Source organism: Rousettus aegyptiacus, unplaced genomic scaffold, assembly GCF_014176215.1.
Source record: "Rousettus aegyptiacus isolate mRouAeg1 unplaced genomic scaffold, mRouAeg1.p scaffold_m13_p_3, whole genome shotgun sequence".
NCBI classification, from domain to species: Eukaryota; Metazoa; Chordata; class Mammalia; order Chiroptera; family Pteropodidae; genus Rousettus; species Rousettus aegyptiacus.
This window is the reverse complement of record NW_023416306.1, coordinates 165777432-165803815: the sequence shown is the minus strand read 5'-3', so window position 1 is coordinate 165803815 and position 26384 is coordinate 165777432. Positions and strand designations below refer to the sequence as shown.

Below are 26384 nucleotides of genomic sequence, written 5' to 3'. Positions count from 1 at the left end.
GGCAGAGCAGGGAGAGGCGCGTTTCGAGTCCGGCAGACCTGCATCTGGGACTGCGAGGTGCAGGCCACAGGTTCATGTCCTCAGCCCGACTCGTTGCTCCCACCACAGTGGGTTTCTGAGGATTGAGATACGGGACATGAAGGTGCCTGTACGTGGCAGGTGCGCCTCAGGCTTTCGCTGCTGTCATCGTCGTTTTGTAGGGCTGTGGTCAAGGACCCTGGCACAGGCCTGGCTTTCGCTGCAGGACGGGCCTCAGGCTCAGTCCTCTTTGTCCTCACACAGACGGGATTCTCTGGTCTGTAAAATGGGTGCGAACTCATCTGATTGTTCCCTCTTTGCAGGGGGATGATGAGGATAAAGAGCCTGCCAGGCCGTAGTTTTTAAAATTAAGGCAGTTTTACCCAAAAGGAGCAAAACGTTGCCTGAATCAGGAGAAGATGCACTGGACGTTCTTTCGTTGGGGGTACCTCCCAGCGTGGATGGGGACATGTGTGGGGACCCCATCAGAGAGCGTTCGGGGTCTCTGGGGTTGGCTGGAGAGCTGGCGGGTCCGTGGAGCGGGGGCGGGGGCCAGGTGCACATGCCCCTCGTTCTCCTCCTACCCCGGGACTTGGCGGACTGCAGCGGCGCAGGCCCAGGAGGCTGCGGTTAGCAACCAGCGGCATCGAGGCGGCGTTACCCGCCTGCCGCACTGCTGCTGGCCGGCGGGTGTGCTGAGCAGGAGGGCAGGGTTGGACCCTGAGAGGCCACCATCAGCGAGGAGTGGCTTCGCAGCCACCCTTCGGGGGAGTCGGTGCCTCCCTCTCCCCACTGGGCGGTAACCGACGCACAGCAGGGTTGAGTGGTGGCCCGGGCAGGCCCTGTGGTCTGACCCCAGTGCCCTAGGTGTATGCCACAGGCACAGGTGAAGGAGGAGGGTTCTCACAGAAATCAGTCGATCACGGAACACCTGTTTGAAATGAGGTAGGGGGCGCAGGCCGTTTCTGGGGAGCAGTGAGCAGGTGTCTTGCTTGGCTAGTAGGTGCAAGGGTGGAGTCGGGGCGGGGGGTGCGAAGGCAGGCTGGGGCCGGATGCCCTGGGAGGCGGATGCTCAGGACCTTGGCTCCATTCTGCAGGCGCAGGGGAGCTGGTGGCACGCTTCGATATGGCTGTCCCCGTGAGAGCTGGGCACAGCGGGCTCCGTGGGCCAATGGCAGTGGCACAGGGAACGTACTCAAGAACTCGGGGGACATCTTTTGGGGCTCGGTTCAGAAGGGGGTTGAGTAAGAAGTAGGTCACAGGTTTTCGGCATAGCTAATGACACATCTTACTTTCTGGCAGGACCAGGGCTTGAGGTTTTTCCACTAAATGGAATTTGAGGTAGTTGGCTAAGATCTTACCTCTTTGTCTTCAGAAAAACCATTTTCCAGGCTTAAACATATATCCCTCCTTTCTTTTCCCTTAAAAAAAAAAAAAAAGGTATACAGGATACTTTTAATCCTTTTTTCCTATGTTATTGTACAATTAGAAACAACCAAATGTTAAATGCTAGGGAGTTGGTTAAATAAATTATGCTTTATTGATCTTCACATGGCAGTGATTTAGAAGAATATGTAATGATACATGAAATATTCGTTATAGCATGTTTAATTATAAAGCGGGATCCAAATCTGTTTAGTATGATTCCAATTTGGGGACAAATATATCTAAACATTGGAGGAATGTAAAGCAAAATACGGGTTATCTCAGATCAGAGAGGAATTGTCTGGTGTGAATAACTTGGAATTTAATCATCTCTTAAAATGAATAGGTATTCATTTGATGAGTTGTTTTTTAAGCTGCATTACTTTATAGCCATATCTGGTATCTTTTCCCGCCTGCCTGACTTTCCCTGTCTCCGCCGCAGGACGCTGTGGAATCTGAGCTCCTGGCGAGCAGACGCAGCCATGTCCATTTGAGGTTTGCGTGGGGTACCAAGTGGCATGCCTCTGTCTTAGGTTTACAGATGGCACCCTCTGGAAGCCTGGTTTGTGTTCCAGCCCGTGATCTGCAGTTGGGTGTCCCTGAGTCCCGGGCCTGGCTCGCCTTTGCGAAGTGGAGTCAATGCTTGCAGGTAGCTGTAGGGTGCAGGCTGCTCCATCCTGGGGTTGGAGCAAAGCCTGGCTGGGCCTTCACCCGTGGTGGCCATTTCATCCCACCCTTCACATTCCTTGAAATACCTGATGATCCTTACTAGAGTTTGACTTTCTGTTAGAAGTCAGTGTGAATTCGACCCTTGGCTGTGTTTGAAACACAGACAGACACTCCCTCTCGCCCTTGGTAAAGCAGGCAGGTGGGAGCCGACCTCCTGGGTGAGGACGTGCTCTCCTTCCTGTTGACCACACAGGGGGCCTGGAGGCGACTTCGCCCTGGTGTCACAGGTTTGGCAGGGAGGTTTGCTCTGATCAGGGGGTTCCTGTGTGGCCCCCAGGGGTTGGGACTGCCCTGCTAGGCTGTGTCTCCAAGCAGGGGGCCACCCAGGGAGCAGTGGAATAGTCCCCAGGGCAGCCTTGTTAGGGACAGCCCTGACAAGTGGGGTCACTAACCAAGAAAAAAGGAGCATTGTTGAGAGGGTCAGGGAGAGCGGCAGGGTCTTCCCTGTTAGGGGGGGCTCTGTTTTGTGGCTTTCCCAGCTCCCGGACGGCCCTGAAGCGTTGTGGTCTGGGGGCTGCACCCCTTTCCCAGCCCCTGGGCAGGTAGGTAGGTCCTTATTCTCCCTTCATGGCTACCTTCGCTTTGGCCGCTGCCAATCACTCCCAGCCCCTCCTTCCTCTGTCTGCTTCTGTGAGATTTTTCTTAGCATTTCCTAGTTTTTGGAGCCACTCCCCCTCACCCCTGCCCCCCGGTATTGAGATGAGTGGGAGGGGGGGCGGCATGTGGTTCTGGTTGTGATCCCGGAGCTGGGAGAATAGGTCAGTGTTCCCAGGCGATGGTCTTGTGCCTTGGAAAGTGCTTGTGGGTGGGAGATGGGCGGGAGAGCCCTCCGCCCCGCTGGGGGCTGCAGCCAGGGAGTCATACTTCTCCTTCTCCAGGTGGGTGGGGCGCAACGGGGAGGGTGCTGCCGGCAAGCAGAACAAAACCCCAGAGGGTCACGTGGGCCATGTGCCCCGCCAGCGCTCGGAGGGTGGCCTGCTTACTGCCGGAGATGTTAGCGAATGTGAAACCAGCGGTGTGTCCCGGGAGCCTGAGTCCCGTTTCTTCCCTTTGGTTTGTTCTTAAACCTCAATGAGACGTTCGTAGTTTTTGTCATACTGTCACATAGGGGCCAACCATTGAGGCCTTGACCGTGTGCTCTTTGGACCGTTCAGTCCCCTGCGCCCCTTGGGCGTCCCAGAGTGGGGCTCCATGCTGCAGGTGTGCACGCAGCAGAACAGGGACAGGGTCTGTCTCGACCGCTCTCCTGGTTACTGATCGCCGGCGCCTTGGGGAGGCGGCAGGTTTGCTGGCCACAGAATGATGCTTTTAGCCATGCTTGTTTCTTGGGAAGGGGTGGCCTTGGTGAACACCCCTCCCACCTGTTCCCGTCTTCACTAAGGATGCTCCTTAGGAACAAGAAATCCGTGAAGTAATCATCCAAATGCTCAGGTCGAGGTGGGGGAGGCGCGGCCACCTGGTACCGCATACATACCCCTTCCTGCCAAGTCTTGTCCACGCCCATAGCCTGACAAAGCCCTGGGGCTCAGACCTCTGCGAGCCCCTGGCCAGAGAGTCCTGACCTTCAGGTCCCAGACCAACTCAGCGTTGGCTGAATCTGGGTTCCGCCGCCTCCTCAGACTGAGGGAGCGTTCGACAGGCGGAGTGACTTGCTGCCAGGCCGTCGGTTACTGGTCAGCCGGTGGCGACTGCCCTCCGGGATGGCATCGGCGGTGCCCGGGAGACCCCTGGTCCTCATTCGTGTGGCTTACTGCTGCCGAGTCGCCCTCTTCCAAAGGTCCCACTCTCCCATCCTTATGCCCGAGGCCATGCTGCCGCTTTGTCCATCTGCCGACCTCCCATTTCCTCCTGGACTCTCGACGCAGCATCTCCATAGCACTTTGGTCTGTGCGGGTGACTTGGGACGCCCTGGTGTCCGTGTGCGGGTATACACACCTGCCGTCTTCGCACTCAGCTCACTGGCCGCCGCCTCCGCGCTGACTGCCTAAGCCCCCGCTTGAGTAACTGTCCCCCCTTCGCTTCATTCCGAAGAGCCCTGTGTTCTTTCGCCTCGTGCGGTGGCGGCCATGTCTGCCCCCGGCGGGCCCACCCCCCGCCCCTGGCGTGGGGTTACTTAGGTACCGTGTGAGTGCTCGGCTTCTGTGCTGAATGGAGGGCTGTGAAGTGGGGTGACCATCAGCTGAGTCAGGGTGTTTGTTTGAGAAAGGGTGGTGATACAGGGAGGGCCAGGGCGTTGTTCTGGGAGAGGCAAGCCCTGTGGAGATCGCGGGGACCCACGAGAGTGTGTGCTCACCAGGGGCCGGCTCGTGGTCTGTGGGTGCCTAGGGGATGACCTGTCAACTGCCGCCCGGAGTGGGGTGTGGGAGAGAAGGCTGCCAAGGCGCTGCTCCGCCCGGAGGTGTCAGGAGGGCTGGGCCACCGAGGTGGCGTGGCCCACCGACGCCTGGGCCCCTGGCTGCTGGAGCCATGCCAGCCTCCTCTGCTCTGGGCAGGACTCGTCCGTTCCACCCTCAGTGAGTTCCCTCTTCTTAGTTTTCGACTTGACCTTTGCTTGGTGGCCATCATGTTGTCCATTCAGCGAGCCACAGACGTTCGCGGAGACCCCACCTCACACAGGTTCGAGGTCTCGGGTACCCAGGTGACAAGGACACTTCCTGCCCTCTGACTGGGGAAGCACAGCAGACAGATCATCCCAACTCAAGACGGTCAGCGCCGTGGCAGAGCCCACCCCTATGTCTATTCCTTGTGGAAGGTTCTAGAAAAGCACACAAATAAATGAGTAAAGGCGTAACTGGGTAGAGTTACTGGAGTCACCTTCTGAGGAAGCCTGCAGGATCCCCAAAGGGAAGGGAGTTCTCTGGGTGAGAATCAAGGAACCCAAACGCCTCTTCACATTTCATAAACCCGGTGGCCTTGCCTGTGGTTGCTGGGCTTTCCGAAGTCTTCCTCGTCCTGCCGAGGGCGGTGTGGTTGCCATAGGAACCATTGGTTGTTGCAAACACTGTATACTCTGGAAGCTACCTCCTGAATCAGCCAGCCTGTGGGGCCTGGCCCAGCAGAGGTGGTGGGGATGTTTGACAAGGCAGAGTGGGGCCATGGGGCGTTGTAAAGGCTCCTGCTAACATGAGAAAAGGTAACTCTGTTGGGCAAGGTTACCCTGCAGTTGACGTATGGTGGTTTCCAGTTCCTCTGAGCTGCAGTGGTGCTAAGGCACAGTGGGTTTGAAGTTGATGTCGCCTGCTCCAGGAAGCCCGCCGTGACCCTGTTTCCCGCAGCCCCGGGCTTGGTTTAGATGACCCTGGTCCTCCTCTCACCCGCAGGATTGCAGTAATGGACAGACTGAACTTAGTCACAGGCCTCTGAGCAGAGCCTGGGACACAACAAATTTAAATTCGCCGACTTAATTTGCAGGCCCTGGGGAAAACCCAGGCCCGGTTTCATTCCACCGAATGAAACCTTTCACACAGCAGCCGGGCGTTTCCACGTAGCTGCTTTCGCTCTGAGTCTCCGGGCGTCTCTGTGTCAGGCCTTCTGAGCGGCCTCTGAGCAGCTGCTGCCCCAGTGACGTGAAGCTGACCAGGTTTTGCAGAAGGCCCAGTCCCCCCTGCCAGCGAGGGGCTGGCTTCACAGGGTACAGGCGCTGTCTTGGCCATTGTCACCTGTCGACCCGACTTAAAAGCCGAGCTTAAAAGCAGCTGCTCAGAGGCAGAGTGTACTACAGTCGCAGAGTCTGGTCTCCCTGTCACGAGTCTCGTTGGACCAGGGTCTCCACGTGCTGCTGCCAGGCGCTGTAACCAGAAGCTTTCCAAGGACACCAAGTGTCCCCTCCTGGCATGGTGCATGCCTCATCCCTGGGGGCTTCCTCCTGCCTCAGGCAAAGGCGGGTCAGATGCATTTTCTAGGCTCTCCCGTGGGGAGGGGATTGTGTCAAGTTTCTAAATTTACGTGACCTTGAATTATTCTCTAGATTTCTCCCAAGTGTGGGAAGGGTTTTGGCATCAGATTCTTCTCTCTTTGTCAATCTCCGGTGTGCGTGAGCATTTTCAAGTACCTGAGAAGTCCTGCACTGAAGACGCCTGCTTACCTTGACACAGTCCAGCACCTACCTGTTCAAGCGACCCTGAGTGTTGAACTTCTCTTTTTCATGAAATGAGTTTGATTTTTTTTTTTAAAACCACTTCATTCACATTGTGTCAAATACCAGTTCGGAAACTGCCCCCCCCCTCCCGGGGGGCCCCTCTTTGGACTGGAAATAGATGAATATAGAAAGAACACCGCTTTGGGGCTTAAAGAATAATCCATGCAGGTTTTGTAGAACTTTGACTCAAAAGTTCCCCTCCCTTATTGCTGAAGAGGATGCACAGAGCGTGTATGTTTTTGGCTTGGAGGATTCTTAGCCACTTGTGGCCTGGGCTGCCAGTTGCTGCCCTGGGAGCAACATGGTCATAAAGGAAACACTGAGATGTGTGTCCCATTGTCAGCAGAAAGGAAACACCCCGGGACGGGGGCCAGGGCGGGACGGGGAAGAAGGAGGTCTGGTTTGGGACGTGAAGTGGGCATCCCAGTGGGGGTAGGCGGCCGTCCTCACCCCAGGAGTTCTCGGCACCAGACCCAGGTTGCAGACAAGGAAAATGGTGGCCCCAGGTCACATGATGTCAGTGCCAGAGCCCTGAACCATGGCCCCCTGCTTGCTTCAAAGCATCATCATTTTGAGGTTCTTACCTAAGCCCCCTGTTCTGTGGGGCCATACAAATGACACCTGCCGAGTATTAGGTGCTTACAGCGTGTCCTAGGCAGGGTGTTGACGCCTCCCATTTCTTAGCTCCCGGAGTGGTCTCTTTAATGGGACCAGAAGTGTAGCTCCCTGCTCGATACCCTCCAGCGGCTGGGGACACTCTCCAGCTCCTGACCCTGCCCTCAGAGGCTCTGCACAGCCTGCCCCTTCTCCGTGCCCCCTGCCCCCCGGGAGCCACTAAGCGCAGCCTCTGCCCGGGGGCCCTGTGCTGGCTTTCTCCGTTCCTCGGAACTCTTTTCCCCCAGATTGTCCAGGGCCCTTTTTCTCCAGGTCCCAGCGCGGATGGTGCTTCCTTAGGGAGGCCTTGCAGTAGCTCCCCGGGCTTCTGGGACACATTTCCACAGACTGGGGGCCTTACACAGCGGGAGCGTGTCCTCTCGCCGTTCCGGAGGCTGGGAGGCCGAGGTGACGGCTCCAGCATGCTTGGTTCCTTCCGAGGCTGTGAGGGAGAATCTGCTCCAGGCCTCCCCGCCAGCTTCTGGCGTTGCTGGCAATCCGTGGTGTCCCTCGGCTTGCAGATGCATCACTGTGACCTCTGCCCTCATCTTCCTGCAACCTTCGCCCTGAGTGTGTGTCTGTGGCCAAATTTCCCCTTTGTAAAAGGGCATCAGTCATATCGGTTTAGGGGCCCACCCTTCTTCAGCATTATCTCATTTTAACTAATTACATGCGCAGCGGGCCTGTTCCCAATGAGGTCAATTCTGAAGTCGTGGGGGGTTTTTTGGACTTCAATATAATGTTTTTGGAGAAGATAACTCGTAATGGGCATCTTCTGATTAGCGCCTCCACTCTTCCCATCATGCTCTCTGCACTGATTTTATTGATGCTGCAATGCTTGATGGCTGCCTGAAATTGTTTTGCTTATTTATTGTCTGTCTCTCCCCACTAGAGTATGAGGTCCTGAGAACAGGGACCTTGGCCATCTTGTCTGTCCACTGCTATATCTTCAGTGTTTGAGCAATGCCAGGCACAAAGTCTTTAGTCATAGTGATGGATGGGTGGATGGACGGAAGGACGGACGGATGGCCGGCTGGCTAAAAACGCAGCCCTACGAAGCAGGTACCCTTGTCATCCCCATTTACCACCCACACCAACTGTGATTTAGAGAAAACAAGAACAGAATAAAGGACAGCCCGTTGTGTGAGATTGGCGAAGCAGTCATGGTTTCTCTTTTAACTCCTAAAGAACAGAAGCAGGATTGCTCTTGTGTTTCTGATACTTTGAGTTTGTCGAGTGGGACACATCTCACCTCATTTTAGTTTTGCACATTCTCCAGTTAATTTCTGCTAACTGCAAACCTTCGCCCCTCTGCCCTGCAGGGTGCTCTTCTCTCACACGTTTCAACATTTGCTGAGCATGTGGTTTGTATGAGGCAGGGGTGGCTCAAGTAAAGGATCCAGCATGAATCGGACACCAACTTCAAGCTTACCAACCAGGAGGGAAGTTGGGACCCAGGCCAGCCGGTGCTCCATCTGAAATTCTCTAGGAAGTACAAGAACAAAAGTGAGAGCCAGTGCAGGTATAGAGCAGTGGGGGTGCCTGGAAGTGGGGCCTCGGTGTGGAATTCACGTGGCCGGGAGCTTGGGGAGGTCCATAACCTCAGAGCTCAGGCTTTCAGCTTTGGGACAGCTAGATGAGGTGAGCAGAAGCCTGTCTCTCTGCTCCTCCTTTGCTCATCCACTGTTCTGGAGCCTTGAGGGTCAGTGCCTCGTCTCTTCAGCCCTGCATTATGCTCGGCTGTGGATGGGCACCCGGAGGCAGAGGCCTTCAAGACTTCATGGTTTGCCTAGGAGGACAACACTTGGCCCAGTAAGTTGTGCCTTCCACTGAGACGTGGTGGCTCCTCCCTCTGTCCCTTTGTGCTGTGGTTGGAGCACTGGCGTCTCTAGCCCCCAGGGGTGCTGGCTTTGGCTGAGAACAGGGGCTGTAAAGCTTCCAGGCCTCCTTGCAAGGCGCACGTCCTGTGCTGGGAACAGGGGCGTCCCCGTCGCCTTGCCCATCCCCTGGCCGTGTGTGTTCTGGCTTGTTCTGTGCTCCAGAGGCTCCTTCGACTGCCTGACCCCACCAGGCTCAGAGTATCTGCAGCTTATTCCTGGGGCCACTTGGACCTTTTGCAGAAGTCTTTGACAGGGGGCTCCTCCACTGGGCCCTGTGGAGCACCCCACCCCAAGCCCAACACAGGTGCACTAAGATGGAGGCCTTGAGGGTCTAGTCCAGGCCCGGGGTTGGGGCGGGGGCAGTTTTCTGAAGATAGAATGAGGTAATGGTTGTGGGGAAAGGAACAGGCAAGAGTTTGTGGTCAGAAATCCCTTGGGTCTGCCCTCTACTGGCAGTGACCTTGGCTGAGTCACCTAATCTCTCTCTTCATTTTCTTAATGGAGAATGGGAGTAGCATTTACCTGGGAGGTGGGAGTCGGTTTTGTAAGTGCTCAATAAATACGGTGTGAATGAATGGTGAGTAGGTGGGTAGGTGGTATTTGTGAGTCTCCAGCCTTGGGGAACAAATTCAGTGCATGTTTGTGGGTCCCTGGCACCACTGGGCACTGTGCCAGGCCTTGCAGGGGGTCACAGGGAAGAATAGGACAGTCTCTGACCTTGGCGAGGGCACACAGATTTGGGAGAACCCTTCTGTGACCCTCCAGTGGCCCAGGACCCAGGGTATTCAGAAATGTCCAGTCTGAACCCGAATGGCACATGCCATTCGGCATTGGAGGTGGACAGTCCAGCAAGAACTGGAACGGGTGAGGGTCTGGAGGGAATGGGAGCAGAGAGGCTCCCAGAAGGGGGAGCTGATGCCCTACTACTTGGGGTGGTGCCTGCAGGAGGGCCTGCCCTGGGTTGGGCACACACTAGGGCTGTCCCAACACTGTCTAGTCAAATGCGGAGGCAACTGTCCTTGGTTGCGTTTTCCAGGCCCACAGGGGTTGGAGGTCGCTGACTGAGCCGAGGATCTGTCCACAGCTCTGACCTCCTGCCTGCCTGTGTTCCTGGTACTGGAGGCCTGGGGTTGGGCACAAAGTGACAGACGCCCTGGGCAGAGAGTTTCCTGGCTGGGCGTGCTCGTCAGCATAGGCTAAGTCAAGGCACTGTGACAAACAGCCCCGATAGCTCAGAGGCTCAACACAGTGAAGGCTTTGTTTCTTACTCCTGTCAACGGTCTGACGGCATCTGAGAGCCTCTTAAGGCAGTGACTGAAGAATTTGGGTCCCCTCCACTGTGTGACCCGGTCAACCTCGAGTCGTACTCTCTAGCTGCATGAATGAGGTCTGGGGAAGCTACGGTGGTCGTCAGACTTGACCCATCTTAGCCTGGGTGCCTGGGACCATGGCACTGCAGTTTCCCACTGACTGTCCTCTTACTGCGGAAAGCCGGGGACCGGCTGCTTTTTAGTCCCCACTGCTCTGGAGTTGGCTCAGCACTGACATCTGAACAGTGGTCGAAGAGAGGGGAGGGGGTGGGGGAGGACAGAGGAGAGAAGAGTTGGGAGGGGATGGGGGATGGGAGAGCGGAGGGGGGCCGGGATTCCCTCTGGCTCTGACGTCTGTGCTTTGCGCTGGGAGAACGAACGTTTCAGTGAACCCCGTGCTCCTCTGGGCACCACTGAGAATGAGAGATTTACACGTGTGATTCGGGGATGAGGCCAGCGGGACAGCGGTGGAAACCGCCTTTGTTTCAGTCAGCGATGCCGTTGAGTGACCAGCGCATGCGCTCTGAGATCTGGGCAACGAGGCATGAGAGCGCATGTGCGCGCGGTTAAGGTGCCCGGCCTTGGGCGCTGGAGCCCCCTCTCTGGAGTCGGACTCTCGATTTGTCTGGCTGAGTCTGCCTCTCCGGTTGCGTATCCCGGCTCCTCCCTGATGGCGCCCTGTGAACAGGGGCGAGTTGCTCACCTCTGGGTTTCGAAGTCCTCGTTAAGGACAACGGGAAGAATCATCATTCTGCCTCACAGGGTGGGCGTGGGGGTTAGATAATGCGCGTTAGGTGCTTAGAGCAGTGGCTGGCGAGCAGCAGGTGCTCAGTGTGTGTTGGAGACGGGCTGGATTTGAACCTGAGTCTTACTCCAAACATGTGCTCTTTATACCTACTGCTCTCCTGGTGGCTTAAACATTTATATATGTAATGCATCTCACTGGATGGAAATTCAGAAGGGCACACAGTGCTCCTGGAACCGAGGTCCCCATGCCCCCAGTTCTCCTCGGAGGCTGCCACTTTGATACTCTGTCATGTACAAGCAAATGGGTGTGTGTCAACCCTTTTTTCTCTGCTCAGTGATCTGTACCTTATTGGAGACCTCTCCACATCAATATAGAAAAGCCGTCCCATTCTTTTTTATGGCAGTGTGATGTTCCACCTTAGGGGATTTGTAGATGGTTCAGTCAGTCCCTCCTGATGGACTTTTTCTTCCCTCCCTCCCTCTCTCTCTCTCCTCCTTCCCTTCCTGCCCCCCCCTTTTTTGTTGCTAGGCAGCGACACATAGCAAATGCAACAGCAGTGCTTAGCAATGCCTAAGCTTGTACTACTTCTATGTGCGAGTTCACCCATGATTAATTCCTAGAAGTGGATCAGTTGGGCTGGAGCATGTGCAATTTAAAATTGAGACGGATGTTACCAGCTTGCGTCCTACTGAGATGATCTGAAGTTGGGAATCCGCACCCACCCCCTCCGCCGCGTGTTTGGGTGTCTGTTTCCCCACACCTTGGCTGACACGGTGTTTCATCACATTCTCAGACTTTAGCCGATCTGGTATACAAAAACCAGTGTCTTAGTGTACTTGTAACTTGCTTTTGTCTTATATGTGACATTGGCCATTTTCTAATGTTTATATGTTTGGAGTCATTTTTATTTACTTTTTTTTTTGTATTTATGTCTGAACATATTTTTATTTCTCGTTGATTCTTTTTTTTAATCAACTTGTAGGAAGTGATCATTTATGAAAAAAATTGGCCATGTGTGATGTGAGCTGCTGGTATAGCTTACCTTGTTCTTCTTGGTTGGAAGATTCAACATCAAACCATGAGTTTTCCCTAAATTATCTTGAAATACCCTCATCTCCAGTCCTAGTCCTATTGTAAAATGTGTGTAGAAAGCAATGAATGAGCACAAATGCATAGAAATATTTGGAGAAACCCTGGGATAATTTAAAAAACAATTTTGGGAGTGAAGAAATAAAAAATGAAAACATGATACATTTGAAGTGTGGAAAAGTAGAGATTTTCTCCTTGGCAAAGTGTAAATTGGTATTATCAGCACATGCTGTGGGTACCTTTGCTTCCTAAAGCTCCTGCGGGGTTTGCTGGCAGGGGGTGCCGGTGGCGGGCCCCTCGGCCCAGGGAGCTCCAGCTGAGCTGACAGCGGGGTGGCCGCAGGCAGGATGGAAGGACCCAGAACCCAGGCCCTGACGTGCTCAGCGGTGCTTCTCGGCACAGGTTCTCAGGAGATGGAGTCCCATTTGAAAGCGTTGGGCTCCTCAGCTGGGGTTTCAGAATCGCCCCCCTGTCCCCTGGAGCAAGACTGCACTGGGGTCCCTGTCCCTGTGCCTGTAATGCTCCCAGGCAGACACAGTCTTGCCTCTGGCCCTGGCGGGAGGAGCAGCTCTTCCGACCCAGTCTCAGACCTCACCACAGCCGCCCCAGCCCCACTCCCGTCAGGGAAGGGCGGCTGCCCGAAAGCACGCCAAGGGCTGAAGGATGTCTGCCCTAGAGTCATAGGGACCTTGGGGGTGGGGACCTCTCTCCCCAGCTTACTGTTTATCCCCTTCTCCCCCTAGCTGTTTTGCCTCCCAGGACCTAAGATGGTAACAGCCTTCGCTGCCTCCCAGGGGACATTACGAGGATTGGATGAGATAAGGTCTGTCCTGTGCTCAGCATGGCACCCGGGGTGTCCTGCATGTCCTGGTGGTTCTGGTGGAGGTGATTATTAGGGTCGTGTTGGCAGAGAGCCAGGCAGGGCAAGAGAGGCTTACACTGAAGCTAGAGAACATTCAGCCTCACATGAGGAGTAAAACCCTAATCACTGACGGACATCTGTGCAGTGAGCGTGGCTCCCTTCCCACGGGGCCTGGTGCCTGTCCCCTCGTCGCTTGTGGGTGATGATTATAGGAAGGATGTCTCCTTGCGCTGGCTCTGCAGGTGAGGAAACAGGCTCAGGGAGGTGAGGGCCGTGCCCTCCCTGGGGCAGGAGAACTGTGAGTTTCCTCCTCTAGCCTGGGGACAGGACATTACTACGTGGGGGCCTCCACCCCCACACACGGTACATAGTCAGCCTGCGTGGCGTGGCCTTCGGTTCTGGCCTCCCGGTGGGTCCAGATCTGCCAGCTCTCCCCCTGTTTCTTTTCTTTTCTTGTTTTCTGAGCCTGTGGTTTGTGCTTTCCCCCGAGGGAAGGAGCAGACTGGTGCCCGGCACGTGGTGGGAGGGCTTGGTTCCCAGCGCCCTGACTCGGGGCCACAGGTGCCGCTGTGAAGGGGCCCACGGGGCCGAGCGACACGGGGCCAGGGACTCATGGCAGATTTAGGGGTCTTGTAGGCGGGCTTTTCCAGGGTGCTGGAGAGCAGCCATGTCGGTGGTGTAGCTCTCTTCGAGGTTTCTGCCTTCTGACCCTAAGGGGTGGGACAAGTAATCGTCCCCTGCAGGATCAGTCTCCGCCATCGTATTTTATCCAGATGCTAAAGTATAACTTGAAAAGGCCTAGTCTCATCCTGTTCAGGTACCTGTCTGCTTCCCTTTGCTCCCTCTTCCCATCCTCACTGCCCTCGTTTGAACATGGGGAAAAAGAAACAGCTGTGGGCCCATGAGGGAGGCTGGACCCGGGGCCCGCGAGGGAGGCTGGACTCGGGGGGGGGGGGCCCGTGAGGGAGGCTGGCCCCGGGGGCCCGCGAGGGAGGCTGGACTCGGGGGGGGCCCGTCAGGGAGGCTGGCCCCGGGGGCCCGCGAGGGAGGCCTGGACCCAGGGGCCCGTGAGGGAGGCTGGACTCGGGGGGGGGGGCCGTGAGGGAGGCTGGCCCCGGGGGCCCGTGAGGGAGGCTGGACTCGGGGGGGGGGCCCGTGAGGGAGGCTGGCCCCGGGGGCCCGCGAGGGAGGCTGGACTCGGGGCCCGCGAGGGAGGCTGGACCCGGGGGCCCGCGAGGGAGGCTGGACCCGGGGGCCCGCGAGGGAGGCTGGACCCGGGGGCCCGCGAGGGAGGCTGGACCCGGGGGCCCGCGAGGGAGGCTGGACTCGGGGGGGGGGCCGTGAGGGAGGCTGGACTCGGGGGGCCCGCGAGGGAGGCTGGACTCGGGGCCCGCGAGGGAGGCTGGCCCCGGGGGCCCGCGAGGGAGGCTGGACCCGGGGGCCCGCGAGGGAGGCTGGACCCGGGGGCCCGCGAGGGAGGCTGGACCAGGTTGTGCTGTGTCAACGAACAACCCCTGAATCATGGTAGCCGAAAATGGTGTGTCGTTATGTCTCGCTCAAGCCACATGTTCGTAGGGGTCAGCAGGGGCCGCTGTCCTTCATAGTCGCTCAGAGCCCAAGACCGCGCAGCCTCCATCGTGAATGCCGCCAGGCCTGTGCCAGTGGGCCAAGAGAGAGCTCTGGAGGCCCTGGCACTGAAGTTAAAGGCTCTGCCCAGGATGTGCCGGGTCTCACGGTCTCTCAGAGCTCATTGGCCAGAACCAGTCACGTGACCACGCCCAGTTTCAAGCGCATCAGTGAGCGAGGTCCAGCCATGTGTCCCAAAAGGCACTATTGTACCCCTAATGACTATTACGCCTAGAATCCTCCCATTTTCGTGTTTGTGTTTCCTTTCCGCCATTGTCTACAGCAAATGTGGTTTCACGTGGTTGTAATACACACACCCACTCGTGTCTCCGCTAGACCTCGTCATTGTCATCCCGGTAGCTCTTTAATATTCCCTGGCATGGGTGTGCCGTTATTGCTTAGCCAGTCCTGGTTTGGGGATACATATTCTGTCTTTTCTCTTGTTTATGTGGCCTCAGTTGAATCTTTCTGGCCTGGGGGTTGTTTTTTGGCTGTCGGTTTTTCCTTAGGCCAGCATCCCAGGAGTGGGCTTCCTGGGTCAAGGGCATAGACGTGTTTATCCTTTTAATCTACTCTTGAACCTGGCTCCCTAGTGTTGGGTGTAGGCCAGGGCTTTCTTAGCTTTTCAGAATTCAGGGTGAAGCCTGTTTTAAGGAGCCACACTTGCTGAGTGGGTGTAACTTTTCTGACTCTTTGAAATAAAGTCAGATTGCAAATGCCCAAAACTTGGGAGCTGCAAGGAACCTTTACCATGAGACCATTTCGTCTACTTGCGGACTGGGGGAGAAAGGTTATCCAGCCCAGATTGTTTCTTCTCATTACCCCAGGAATTGGACACTGGTTACTAAGTAATTGGGTGAGGGAGCATTGGTAACAGCTCCCCTCCCCAGCCTGCAGGCCACTGGGGTGGCCAGCCCCATGTGACCTCCAGCCCCCGACTTCTCTGAGGGCCACTTGAGGTCCCTCAATAAGAGGGAGTTGTTCTTGCCAGGGAAAGGCCTCTAGTCTTCCCTCCCCAAGTCATCTTTTGCAACTACCCCTCTGAAGAACACATGCCCAGTGCTGCGTCCTCTGAGGCCAGGCCCCCTTTTGAAGTCTGTCCACGAGGCACCAGACCCGACTTTTGCATCGGGAGAGACCTGCTTCTGCACGACGAGGCCTTTAAACGTTGGCGGTGGCAGTTCTGTCCCCAGTCCTCAGATCCGTGGAGAGGGCAGAGGAGTAAATCAGACGTATGCCGCTCGCCTTTCATCGGGGCTGTTTTATCTGGACCTCAGTCGAGAAAAAACTTTTGATCTAGTGACTTCCATTTGAAGTCAGCTGAAAACACACCACTCCGAGGGTGTAAATGGAGGGAGAAGGGGATGGAAAGAAAGCCCCAGGCTCCCAGGACGCCTTATAGCTTCGAGGTTAATTGTCTGGCTTTGGCGGGGGAGACCTGGGTTCCCGAGCAGCTGTAACTTTGTGACCTTGGGTGACTTACTTCACCTCTCTGTGACTCAGAGTCCTCACCTGCACCTTGTGCCTTAAGTACGTGGCCCAAAGTGAGAGTTTTTGTACATGTTAATCATCCTTAACAGTGACAGCCATTTTTTTTTTGTGGCAACGGACCCTGTGAGGAGTGTAATATGAGCCAATATCAGTGGCCTCGCTGTGCAACATTCAGATTCTGGCCTGCACTTGAGCTCTTATTGACGGAAGTCGGGGAAGCTTCCACTGGTCAGTAGTAACGCGAACGGTGAGACTCGGGAAGTGTGACCGACAGGTGTCGAGCACGCCGTGAGGGAGGGAAACGCACTTCCGGTGTTTCTTCTTTACGCTCACACTTTCATCACACTCAGCCCTTCTGGCACCAGGTGTGGCGGGCGTTTTTCTTGTGCCACAGCAGCTCTGTGTCCCCAGCTGGGTGTCCTGCAGTGTGACTCAGTTCTGATGCTGCCTACCTGGATACGGCGTTAGGCCCCACAGGTTAGAGGCGCAGCCCCCCCAGACCGCTGTCCAGCCGCTGCGGATGCCAGCCTCACGTCCAGGTGGTGGGTTGCCTGTGCCCCTGGGCAGTCGGCTAAACATCGGAGGTTCCCACGACTCCATCCTTGGGTTCGGTTGATTTGCTAGAGTGGCTCACGGAACTCGGAAAGACAGTTCACTTACTGTTTACCGGTTTATTACAGACGGGTGTGAGACGGGGTGTAGCTGAGCATCCAGAGGGAAGCGCCGTGTAGGAACAGGTGCAGAGCTTCCGCGCGCTCTGGGGCGAGCCTCCTGCCAGCACCTCCGTGTGTTCACCAGCCCAGACGCTCCCCGAACCCTGTCCGTGCCTTTGAGACCTCTGGAGGCTTCATCATGTGGGCATGATCCGTCGATTCACCGAACTTCCAGCCTCTCTCCCATGGGGAATGGGGGTGGGACCTGAAACTCTCATCATGGCTCGGTCTTTCCGGGGACCGGCCCCCATTTAGGAGCCCAGCAAACTTTGCCTCATGGGAGCAAGAGGCCCTCCTGTGACCCAGGAAGCTCCAAGGGGTGGTCGTTTCGCAGCCTAGCTCGTTAGGCCTTCCTGGGTCTTGTTAGGAGTGGACGTGAGGCGGCGAGGCCTTTGCCTCTCTCCTGGGCCCCATCTCAGGCCGTTGTGAGAACGGAGAGAGTTCAGGTATGTGCAGTACAGTGTTGAGAGGTGCTGAGAGGGTGGGGACCCCGCAGGCTTGGCCTCACACCTGCCCGACTCTCACGCTGGCTCCTCCTGCAGCCTCTGAGGCGGGAGGTTGGCGTCAGCCTGCCTGGGCTGTTTGGAGACACGTAGATTGTTTTCAGCAGCCCTGGGCCATTGTAGTCTATAACACTTTGCCTTTTGCCTCCCAAGGGGATGAGCAGGTCCCCACATGGGGGTGGGAGCCAGCTTTCTTAAGTCCCCGGCCTCTCTAATGAGCCCCTGGGATGGTTTTCTGTGCCTTTCATATCTAGCTGGTTATCGATCAGTGTTAGGGACAGATGTGGGAGTTTGGGAGATAAGGGAGAGCTGGAAGTACAGCCTTGAGAAGCCTCTGCCTTCGATCTCACCTTGATGCACCCTTGCTCACCCTCACCCTCTTCCCGTACCCGTTTTCCCCTTTGGGGACTGCGTTAGAGTAAGATCACTGCTGTTGCATATACACCCCAGATTCTGGCTTCCCACACTAAAATTGTTCATATCACAGCAAAATTCTGCTCATGGGAGGTGCCTGGCCTCCCGGGTTCTACTGAATCCTCTGCTTCCTGCCTGCAGTGGAGGCATGAGAGAGGGGCCTGTTGCGGGGCCACCCTCCCAAGGTGCCAGTTGGGGTCAGTGCCTAGGACAAGCCTCGTTCTGCAGAGGCGGCAGCCTGGGGGCCCGAGGGCATTTGGAGTTGACAAGGCGTGTTTGACGAGTTCTGAGTCGCTGCAGCTGCCCCCTCTGCCGGGATCAGGCCTTCCTTCCCCAGCCGGCTGTGGAGGTGCCATTCCTCCCTCTCCCGCCATGGCTTGGCCTAGACGCCTCCTCCCCCAGGAGGCTGCTTCTAACCTGCGGAGCAGCAAAGTCGCCCGCTTCAGCCGAACGTCCCTTCTCGGTCTGCAGTGGCCACTTTGTTCTTGAAAGCTCAGCTGCATTTAACACACGTTTACCAAGCTCTCGCCTCTGGCCAGTGTTCTAGGTCCTGGAGATGCCAGGCCTCAGCCCCAGCCGTTGGGGATCTCGGGGTCTTGTAGAGGAGTCATTATGGTATAATCCTTGGGCGGGGAGATATGCAAAGTGTGCTGGGGATAGAAGAGAGAGACCAGGGAGCCACTGAGTCTTCCTGTGTGGGGTGGGCTGAGTTGAGAAGTCTGAAAAAGGATTGAACTTTTGAGCTGGGACTTGGGAAACAAGTAAGAGCTCACTGTTGACAAGGAGCTCTGTGTGTGTGTGGGGGGGGGGGGATGATATTCCAGGCGGAGGGGCATGTCTTCCTGTAGGATCTGGAGCAGCATGTGGCCGTGTCTTGGACTTGAGTCTGCTTCCAACATGCTCATATCATTAGTCTTCTTCCAGCATGCTCATATTACTGCCTGAGAGGAGAGAGCAGGGGCCGTCCCTGCCTTGCACGCAGGAGCTGCCCGGAAAATGCTTGTCAAATTGATGAGCGAGCAAGCAGACGCGTCGTCCTGGGCACTCGGAGTGGTGGCCATGCCCCACCGGTGCCGAACGTCTGTCCTGTGCCACAGCCAGGGCCGGAATCACCGAAACGGTGCGATGAGGTGTGGGGAAAGCCTCACCGCACTCTCATCTTAGGAATGGGGAAACCAAGGCACAGAGCACTTAAGCGACCTGCTCCGGCCCAGGAGCAGCTGGGTTGCCAGGCGTCTGCGGTGCTCACGGGGACTCAGAACCTGCCCCGCCTCTGCCGCTGGGCCAGGCATGGTTGGGTCGCTCTTTCGAAGTTAGAGGTGACTTTGGGGCCACTGGGGTTTGCAGGCCTTTGTGACGTCTCCCCCCCAGCCCTCCCCCTCCTCCCTTCAGCCCGGCTGCTTTGCCGCTGAGAGAACAGTGGGCCCTTGTTTCCCCGGATTCTGAACTCTGAGCGCTGCGCGGACAGCGTCCAGCGTCCAGCATTGGCCTGCAGGATGGCGTGACCTGGAAGCCTGGTGCCCGCAGGCCTCCTGTGGCCACAGCAGGCGGCCTTTCATCAAGATACCTCGTCACCCTGGGGGAGCCCAGTCAGGCTCCTCCCGCAGAACAGAACAGGCCTCTGGGAAAGTTCCTTTTTCTGGGGACAGAGTGTGGTCAGAAAAACAAAATGACACAATTGAAAGTGAGTTCGCGTCCGCCTGAGCCCCTATCCCCACCCCATCTGGGAAACAAGCAGAGCCTCTGAGGTGTGTCCCCTCCTCCTCAGGCACTCGCCCCCCGTCCCCCCATCCCGAGGGTCCCCTCCTCTGCCCTGTCCTATACGCTGAGGGTCCCCCCTGAAGACAGGCCTGGGAAGCCTGTCTCCTTCCCAGCCAGTGGGGACACCGATGCCCCCTTGATGCGTTATGGGGGGGGGGGGATGGAAGCTTGTCTGGCCCCCTGAGGAGAAACTGCTGGAGAGTCTTTTAGAGACACCGACAGCTCTGCTCTGGGCCTCAGCCAGGATGCTGCAGCGGCTGAGTGGGGACCACACCAGGCGTGATGTGTGTCCCAAGTTGCTGTTATCGTGAAAGGGTTACACTGGCATAAAAATGCTTGGAAAATACACAAAGGAAGGTGGCCGGCTTCCAGAACTCAACTGTTTACCTTCAGTGCGGCAGCCAGGAACGCCGCGAGTTTATTTTCCAAACAGCCCGTGGTTGTCAGGTCTACAGGCCTCTGCCGATGCCAGGCGAGGACAAGCCAGGGACATCTCCTCTGCTGCCTCCTTCCCCAGACCCACCGGGACCCCACAGGCCACCCGGAGGGTTCTCTCTGCAGACGCGCGTGCCGGTGGGGATGGGGGTTCCGAGTGGCCCTCGCACGCCCTGTCCGGCAGCACTCGGGTGACCTGGTTCTCTCCCACTGGTGGCTGTCTCGATCGGAAAATACTGGCCTCTCGTTTGTGGCACCTGTCACAGTGGATCCACAGGGCACAGCAAAAGTGGGTTTGTGTCTGTGGTACCTTTTGAGAATTTGCTATCTTCTCCTGTATTACTATTTTCCACTGGCTTCTCTACTTTCCTTCAAATTCTGCTTTTTTCTGTGAAGTGGCGTTGGACACCAAATCCACACACAGAACCAGAAAGGCCCTTGCCATTTCCTGTTTTGATCAAAGGGGAAACTGAGGCCCAGGGGATGATGAGCAGGGTTTTTGCACAGGCTCAAGACACCTGGCAGCTCTGCGGGGGGTGAGCCCATGGGTGTCGATGTTCGGTTTCTGTCCAGGCCCTCGCTGGGCCACTTCCCAACTGCACGGCCTCGCCTGGTCGTTTTTCATTCTGGGCTGTTGGTGTCCTGGTCTGTGAAGGTGGGCACGTCACCGCAGGTCCCGGGCTTGCTGTGAGGACAAGCGCTGCTCCCCTCCCCATCCAGGAGCCCCAGAAAGGTGGTGGCTCCTCAGCTGGTCTGTTTTTTGTTTTGTTCTATACACAGGCTAGTCACCATGGGGAGCCGAGTCTTCTTTATTAGTATTTTCTTATTGTGAGGTCCATGGAATTTTTCTTTTTAAATAGGGGATATCGCTTAGCATCTTTCCTGGCAGACAATATAAAGGAGAGGTAAGGATATCGGCAGAGAAGAGCTGCTACATTCTGAAGGTTTAACTGAAAAAGAGTTCAGGAGAGGGATGACAAGGTCTGGGCAGGTGACAAGAGCCACCAGGAGGTGGTGAGGTATACTGGGAGTGGTGAGCTGTCACTGCCCCAGGCCTGAGGGGCCAAAGGGCGGGAGGGTGGTACAGGAGCCCTAGAAACCATGGTGGTCCGGGAGAGGGGCTGCCCTGCCCGGTGGGGGATGCGGCCGCCGCCGGTCACACAGCGGGGGTGTGAGGACGGTTAACAAACACCCGGACTTCTCTTCCTCTCTCCCGTCTTCTGCTGGTGCTTCCAATCGGCCAGACTCGGCACGGTGCCAGAGGACAAAGCAGCCGGTGGTTGCGGCTCTAGAGGACAGCTTCTCGGGGCGCGGCGTGGGCCCCGGGGCGGGGGTGGGCGGGCACGGAATGACAAGCACAGTTTCCGACCTCGGCGTGCATCCCGGCCCCACCGCCTTCTTGCCGTGAGATCCGAGGCAGGTTTCAGAAGTCTGTTCTCTACCCGCCTCATCTGTGAAATCGCTTCTCATCATGTGGTTGGAAAAATGAAAAAAAAAAAAGAAAAAAATGTGTGTCGAGTTTTTAACATGGTGCCTCCTGGAGCTGTCATTCCAAGCTGTGAGTGTTCTTTCTTTACCAACGGCTTTGCAACAGTCAGCCTTGATTCCCGGAGGGAGTCCCACTAGGGCAGAAGTTGGTCTGGTGGCCTCATCTGGCCTCCACCGAGGCCATCCATGGGGTCAACCAGGTGCCAGGCTGGCGCCCGCTGCCTCCAACAAATCTAGTCTCGCAGGTGGCGGCGGCCGCATGCTGGGCAACAGACATCTGGCAGGTCAGGAAGCAGGGTGTCTTGCTGCTGCGGCTGTTGGCAGGTGCTCCTGCCTCGGGGTCAGGTGATGCCGACTGTCTGTCAGCTCCGGCTCCCTGGGAGGCCCATCTCCCTAACCCTGTGCTCTTGAAAAAATAAACACGTCGCCTGCAGAGCAGGGCGAGCAGAGCCTCACGGGTCCCGGGCAGCCGCGTGCTGCTCCCCGCTTCCAGGGCGACGAGCCCCGCGTTCAGTGCGAAGCGCGAGCCGCCAGTCTCTGAAAGCAGCAGCTCCCAGGTTCATGGAGATCACGGCTTTGCCGAGACCGTGTAGTTTCGTGGGGTGTCTTCCTGGATCTCAGTACCGATCTGGCCGTGTGACTTCAGTGCTGTGACTTCATTTCTGAGTCTTGCTTTCCCTTCCTGAAAAATCTCGGTGGTTGGGCCGATGGGATGTGTTCAGTAACTCCGTTTTCTGTAAAGCAGTTTCACAGTGATGCTCGCTTGCCCTGTAGATTCTTTGTCACCTCGATTCCGCGTGCAGGTCTTTTGTACCCTAGGTAGCATGGGGCTCGGGGCCTGACCTGGGAGAGTTCTGGGACCACTTGTCCCGTCTACCTCCCTCGGGTCCCAGTTCCCCTGCCCCGCCTCGGTGATCGGGGACATGCGGAGGTGGGGATAGAGGGGGACCGTGGACTCAGGTGTTGACATTCTTCTTTTACTGTCTCCTCCTCACAGCTGAACCTTAGCCGGCCAATCGAGGAGCAGGGCCCCCTGGACGTCATTATCCACAAACTGACCGACGTCATCCTCGAAGCCGACCAGAACGACAGTCAGTCCCTGGAGCTGGTGCACAGGTTCCAGGTGAGCGGGGGCGGGGAGGAGGGAAGGCCGGGCACGGCTCCGCGCGTCTCCGTGGCCGAAGCCGCCGCTTGGCTGCGTGGGCCGCGGAAGCGCTCTGCACGGCTGGGGCTCGGGCTTGTGGTCGGGCCCTTCTCTGCCGGGGCGTCCGTCCCGCTGGGCGTGAGGCGAGATCGAGCCAGGCCGTGGTTCACACCCACTCTGCCCTCTGCCCGTGTCGACACGACTTACTGATCAGGGCACGGCTGGATCCAGATGTGGCCTCCACATCTCCAGCACACACGTGCGCGCACGCACACACACTCACTCAGCCTCAGCCAGTGGTTCTGAGTTGGCACAGGGGGCGGAACCTCTGGCCACACTTGAAGAAAGGGGCCCTTGAAGTCTTTTGACCTGGAATAGCCACATTTGACCCCCCGAGTCCTGCCGCGGTTTGGAACCCCCGTCTGTGCTCATCGCGTGGACCCCGTGTGCTCGTCTCTGAGTGCGGACCGTGCCCTCTTGGCTGTCTCCCACTCCTCGACCCCGGGTCCCGGCAGCCTGGGACCGGACCCCACCGTGACCCGCCCGCCACCTTGGGAGGCGCTACCTTCGCCCCCTCTGACTGGGGCTGTGTTTTCTCTGTTGCGGACAAACACGTGATTCATTCCTCTGTAAAGTGGCCTGGTGGTCATGAAAAACAAGGTCATGTTATCAGCGAAAGTGCAACCAAAGTAGAGGGCCTCCCTCGTGGGAGCGGGCGCTGAGCGAGCACTTTTCAGCATGTGGTAATTGGAGACCTGACCTCCCGTCTTCATCGGAACAAAGGGGACTCTCAGGCCACACGGCGGCGCCCCTGCTGACAGCATTTGCTCTCTCCCCGGTGCTCAGGGCCTCTGACCTCAGCCTCCCTCTTGTCCCCTCGGTCTTGCCCGCTCCCTGGCTGGCTCTGCCGCAGACCCCCGCTTCCTGTGTGCAGGTGGCCCCATGTGCGGTGCAGCCTGTCTGTGGCCGTGCTGGTATATGCTGTCCCCACGTAGTGCCCTCTAGGGCCTCTGCCTTGCCGGCGGCCCGAGTGTCTCCTGAGGGCCAGCGACCATGGGGCAAGGTGTGTTTGGGCGCCTCTGTGACCTTGCTGAGCCTCAGTTTTGTTATCATAAAATGGTGTTAGTTCCAGGAAGACTTCACGCAGTGTCGGGGAGGAGTGACATGACTGACAGAGTGCTTCACACAGTCCTCGGGGCCCAGCGGGTGCTCAGGAGGAGTCGGATGCCGTCCGATCCCCCGACCTCCCCGAGCCTCAGTCCCCTCTTCTGTCCGTGGGGGAGCGGATCGTCCCTACCCTACGGCTAGGCAGGTCGCGGTGAGGAGCATGTCCGTGCACATCACAGTGCCTCGTGGTGGCCTCCTGCTCTGAGGACTTCTGGTCCGGCTCATGTTCCCGCTGTCCTCCGAGACAGAGGACCAGAGTCCCCAGCCAGCCCCACTCTCTGGGAGCTCGGGAACAGCCACCCTCGGGGGCTGCCCGTCCACTGCCCCTGGAACCAGACACACACAGCCCATAGCCCAGGGCAGGTGGTCACTGGACAGTCAAGGGGACCAGGTCCCCTGCGTTCCTGGTCTTGATAGACAAGAAGGTTACTGAGAGAGCATGCCGGGGGGCCGAGGGGGAGTGGGGACATGGGGTGGTACAGCTTAAGGGTTTCAGCCACTGGGTGCATTTCCCAGGGAGGCCTTGGCTGGGTCCCTGGAGTCTGTCGCACCCAGGGCACACGCACCCAGCAAGCCCTCAGACGACTGAGGTGACCGCAGCGTAACCTCCCAGCCCCGGGATTTCTGGGATAAGTTTTCACTGCGGTCTGTTCTTCTGCATGAAGCCGGATATCTGATAAGGCCAGGATGTTTCCTCCTTTGTGGAGAGAACAATCCTTTGGGGAAAAGGGTGACAGGCCGCACTTTCCAGAGGCCCCAGGAAGAGAGGAGGCCGGCGGGGGCTGGCGTGGAGGAATGGAGAAGGACCGGGAGACGCTGGGGGGCCGGCCAGGGAAGAGGCCAGCTCAGCAGTGCACAGGCCTTCCGGCCGCCGGGCGTGGTGCTGGCAGTGCCGACGGGTCATCCCGCCCTGCGCGAGACAGGAGAGGTTCCGGTCCAGAGCCCGATCAGACAGACCGACCCTCGACCTCGATCACATGTCGTTTTCAGATTCCGGTTTTAATAGTTTTGAGACATTAGCCGGAAGGCATTGGCTTGGGTGCGAGGAGGGGCACTGGGTCGTTAGAGGTAGAGGGAGGTCTGTTTCAGAGGCGGGGAGCGGAGCCCAGGGCCCGGGTAGCCAAGCTGGCCTTTCCTTGTTTTGTTGTAAGCGGACAGAGTAAGATGGTTTGCCCTGGAGGGGCCCAGCTTAACAGGCCTTCTCTAGAGGTCATGTTCAGGTTCTCGAGAAAGTGGTTTGGGGTGTCAGGTGAGGCAGATGAGTCTGGAGGTGCTCCTGACAGCCCTAAAGCATTCTGCCCTCAGGGTGCTCCATTTAAGCCTCCAGGGCCCAGGGATGGAGAGGAATTCTCAGAGGTGAGAGGTTATGATCCCCGGCCCCCACCCCGCTCCTCCGCCTCCCCCCCGCCCCCCCCAGCCCCAGCTTCTCGTGGACAAGTTGGCGGGTGTGGACCTGAGGCTTATTGCAGATCACCAAACTTGGTTGTCATAGAAACCACCTCTAAGCTTTTTTAATTTTTTAATTATATTTTAACATTGGCCTCAAGGGCTCGGAGAACTCTCGAGATGACTCCGTTGTTTTTCCGTGCCAAGTACACGTGGAGTCAGCAGCCTGGTGCAGTTATCAGTGAACAGATCTGGGCAAAGCTTCCTCAGCAGCCATGCCCCTGCGGGCCAGTGGGACGGGCGGTGGGAGGGTCCCCGTCCCAGGGCTCAGGGGTCTCCTGGCCTCTTGAGCCGTTTCCTCAGGGGAGCAACAAGAACCTTTGCGCTGTGGCATCCGGGGCCACCTGCCGGGTGTGGCCCGGGGCTGGTCCTCCCCCTGTTGGCTCTGCCGGGCCGAGAATTGCCCAGGGTTTCAGTGATCGTGTTCCACGAGCATGTCGAGGGGTCTAGGTGGGGTTTCCCTGAATGAGCTTAGAGGGACGGTTTAAGTCTAAAGTGTCATCTCTTTTCCCCATCTTGATAAGCTGAAAAAATATTGAGTATCCCCCAAACGGTCCCTGGACGCCCTAGTCCGGACACGGAGACAGATCCCTCTGTGGTGGCACGTGGCATCCTGAGCACCACCCACGTGAGCTCCCAGCACAGCGGGGAGGCCGAGAGGGACGCCCGGAACGGTCCTCAGAGCCCCGGAGCGATGGGCCAGGAGAAGCGTCCTGGCTTAACACTGGTCCACGCCCCGTCGCGGCGGTGACGGTGCAGACTGTCACCCCTGGCATGGCGTGGGGGGCTGCGCGACTTGGCCCCCGCCTCATCCTGCCCCCCCACCCCGCCCCTCGTTGCCATGCTGGCCCGCCCGGCCCTCGCACAGCTGCCGCTCAGGCTCTGAGCTCTGGCCACCCCGGTGCCTTTGCACAGCCCAGCGCCCTCGCTTGGACGTCCGCCCCCATCCCAGCCCTCCGCTCCGGTGCCCCTTCCTCAGCGATGTCTCCCCGATTGTCCCACTCAGGACACCCCCCATTCTCCTTCCCCATCCTAGACCCTCATAACTGCATGTTTTCCTTTCCTCCCTTTGGATGATTTAATTGTTCATCGGCCGGTCACACCTGCTGGTCCCTCCTTTTGGGGGTTAGCTCCACGGGGGTGGGGCGCATGCTTCAAGCCCACCTGGTGTCGCCGTTCTGTACGTGGTGCTCGGTATGTGGGAATCGGGCCTACGTGTGCGGAGTGACAGAGCCTCACAGGGGCTGGCCATTGCGGGTGGTCACCGGCGGGTCAGCGGAGGGACTAAGCAGCTCCCATGGGCAGCGGGGGGTAGGCATGAGGAGGGGGGAGGCCAGGAGGGT

The 26384-nt window shown here is 57.6% G+C and overlaps 1 protein-coding gene across 7 annotated transcripts in view; it reads left to right on the top strand.

Annotated features, from left to right (window-relative positions):
- ITPK1 (inositol-tetrakisphosphate 1-kinase) overlaps positions 1-26384 on the top strand; it is a 139978-nt gene that overhangs the window by 61930 nt on the left and 51664 nt on the right. For 5 of the 7 annotated variants that reach the window (XM_016145468.2, XM_036238318.1, XM_036238316.1 and 2 more), the window contains one exon: positions 22282-22407. In XM_016145468.2, the coding sequence (XP_016000954.2) occupies positions 22282-22407 (126 nt within the window). Of the gene's footprint in view, positions 1-1071; positions 1210-19650; positions 20086-22281; positions 22408-26384 lie in introns of those variants that run through there. The other 2 variants (XM_036238314.1, XM_036238317.1) reach the window with 2 other exon arrangements.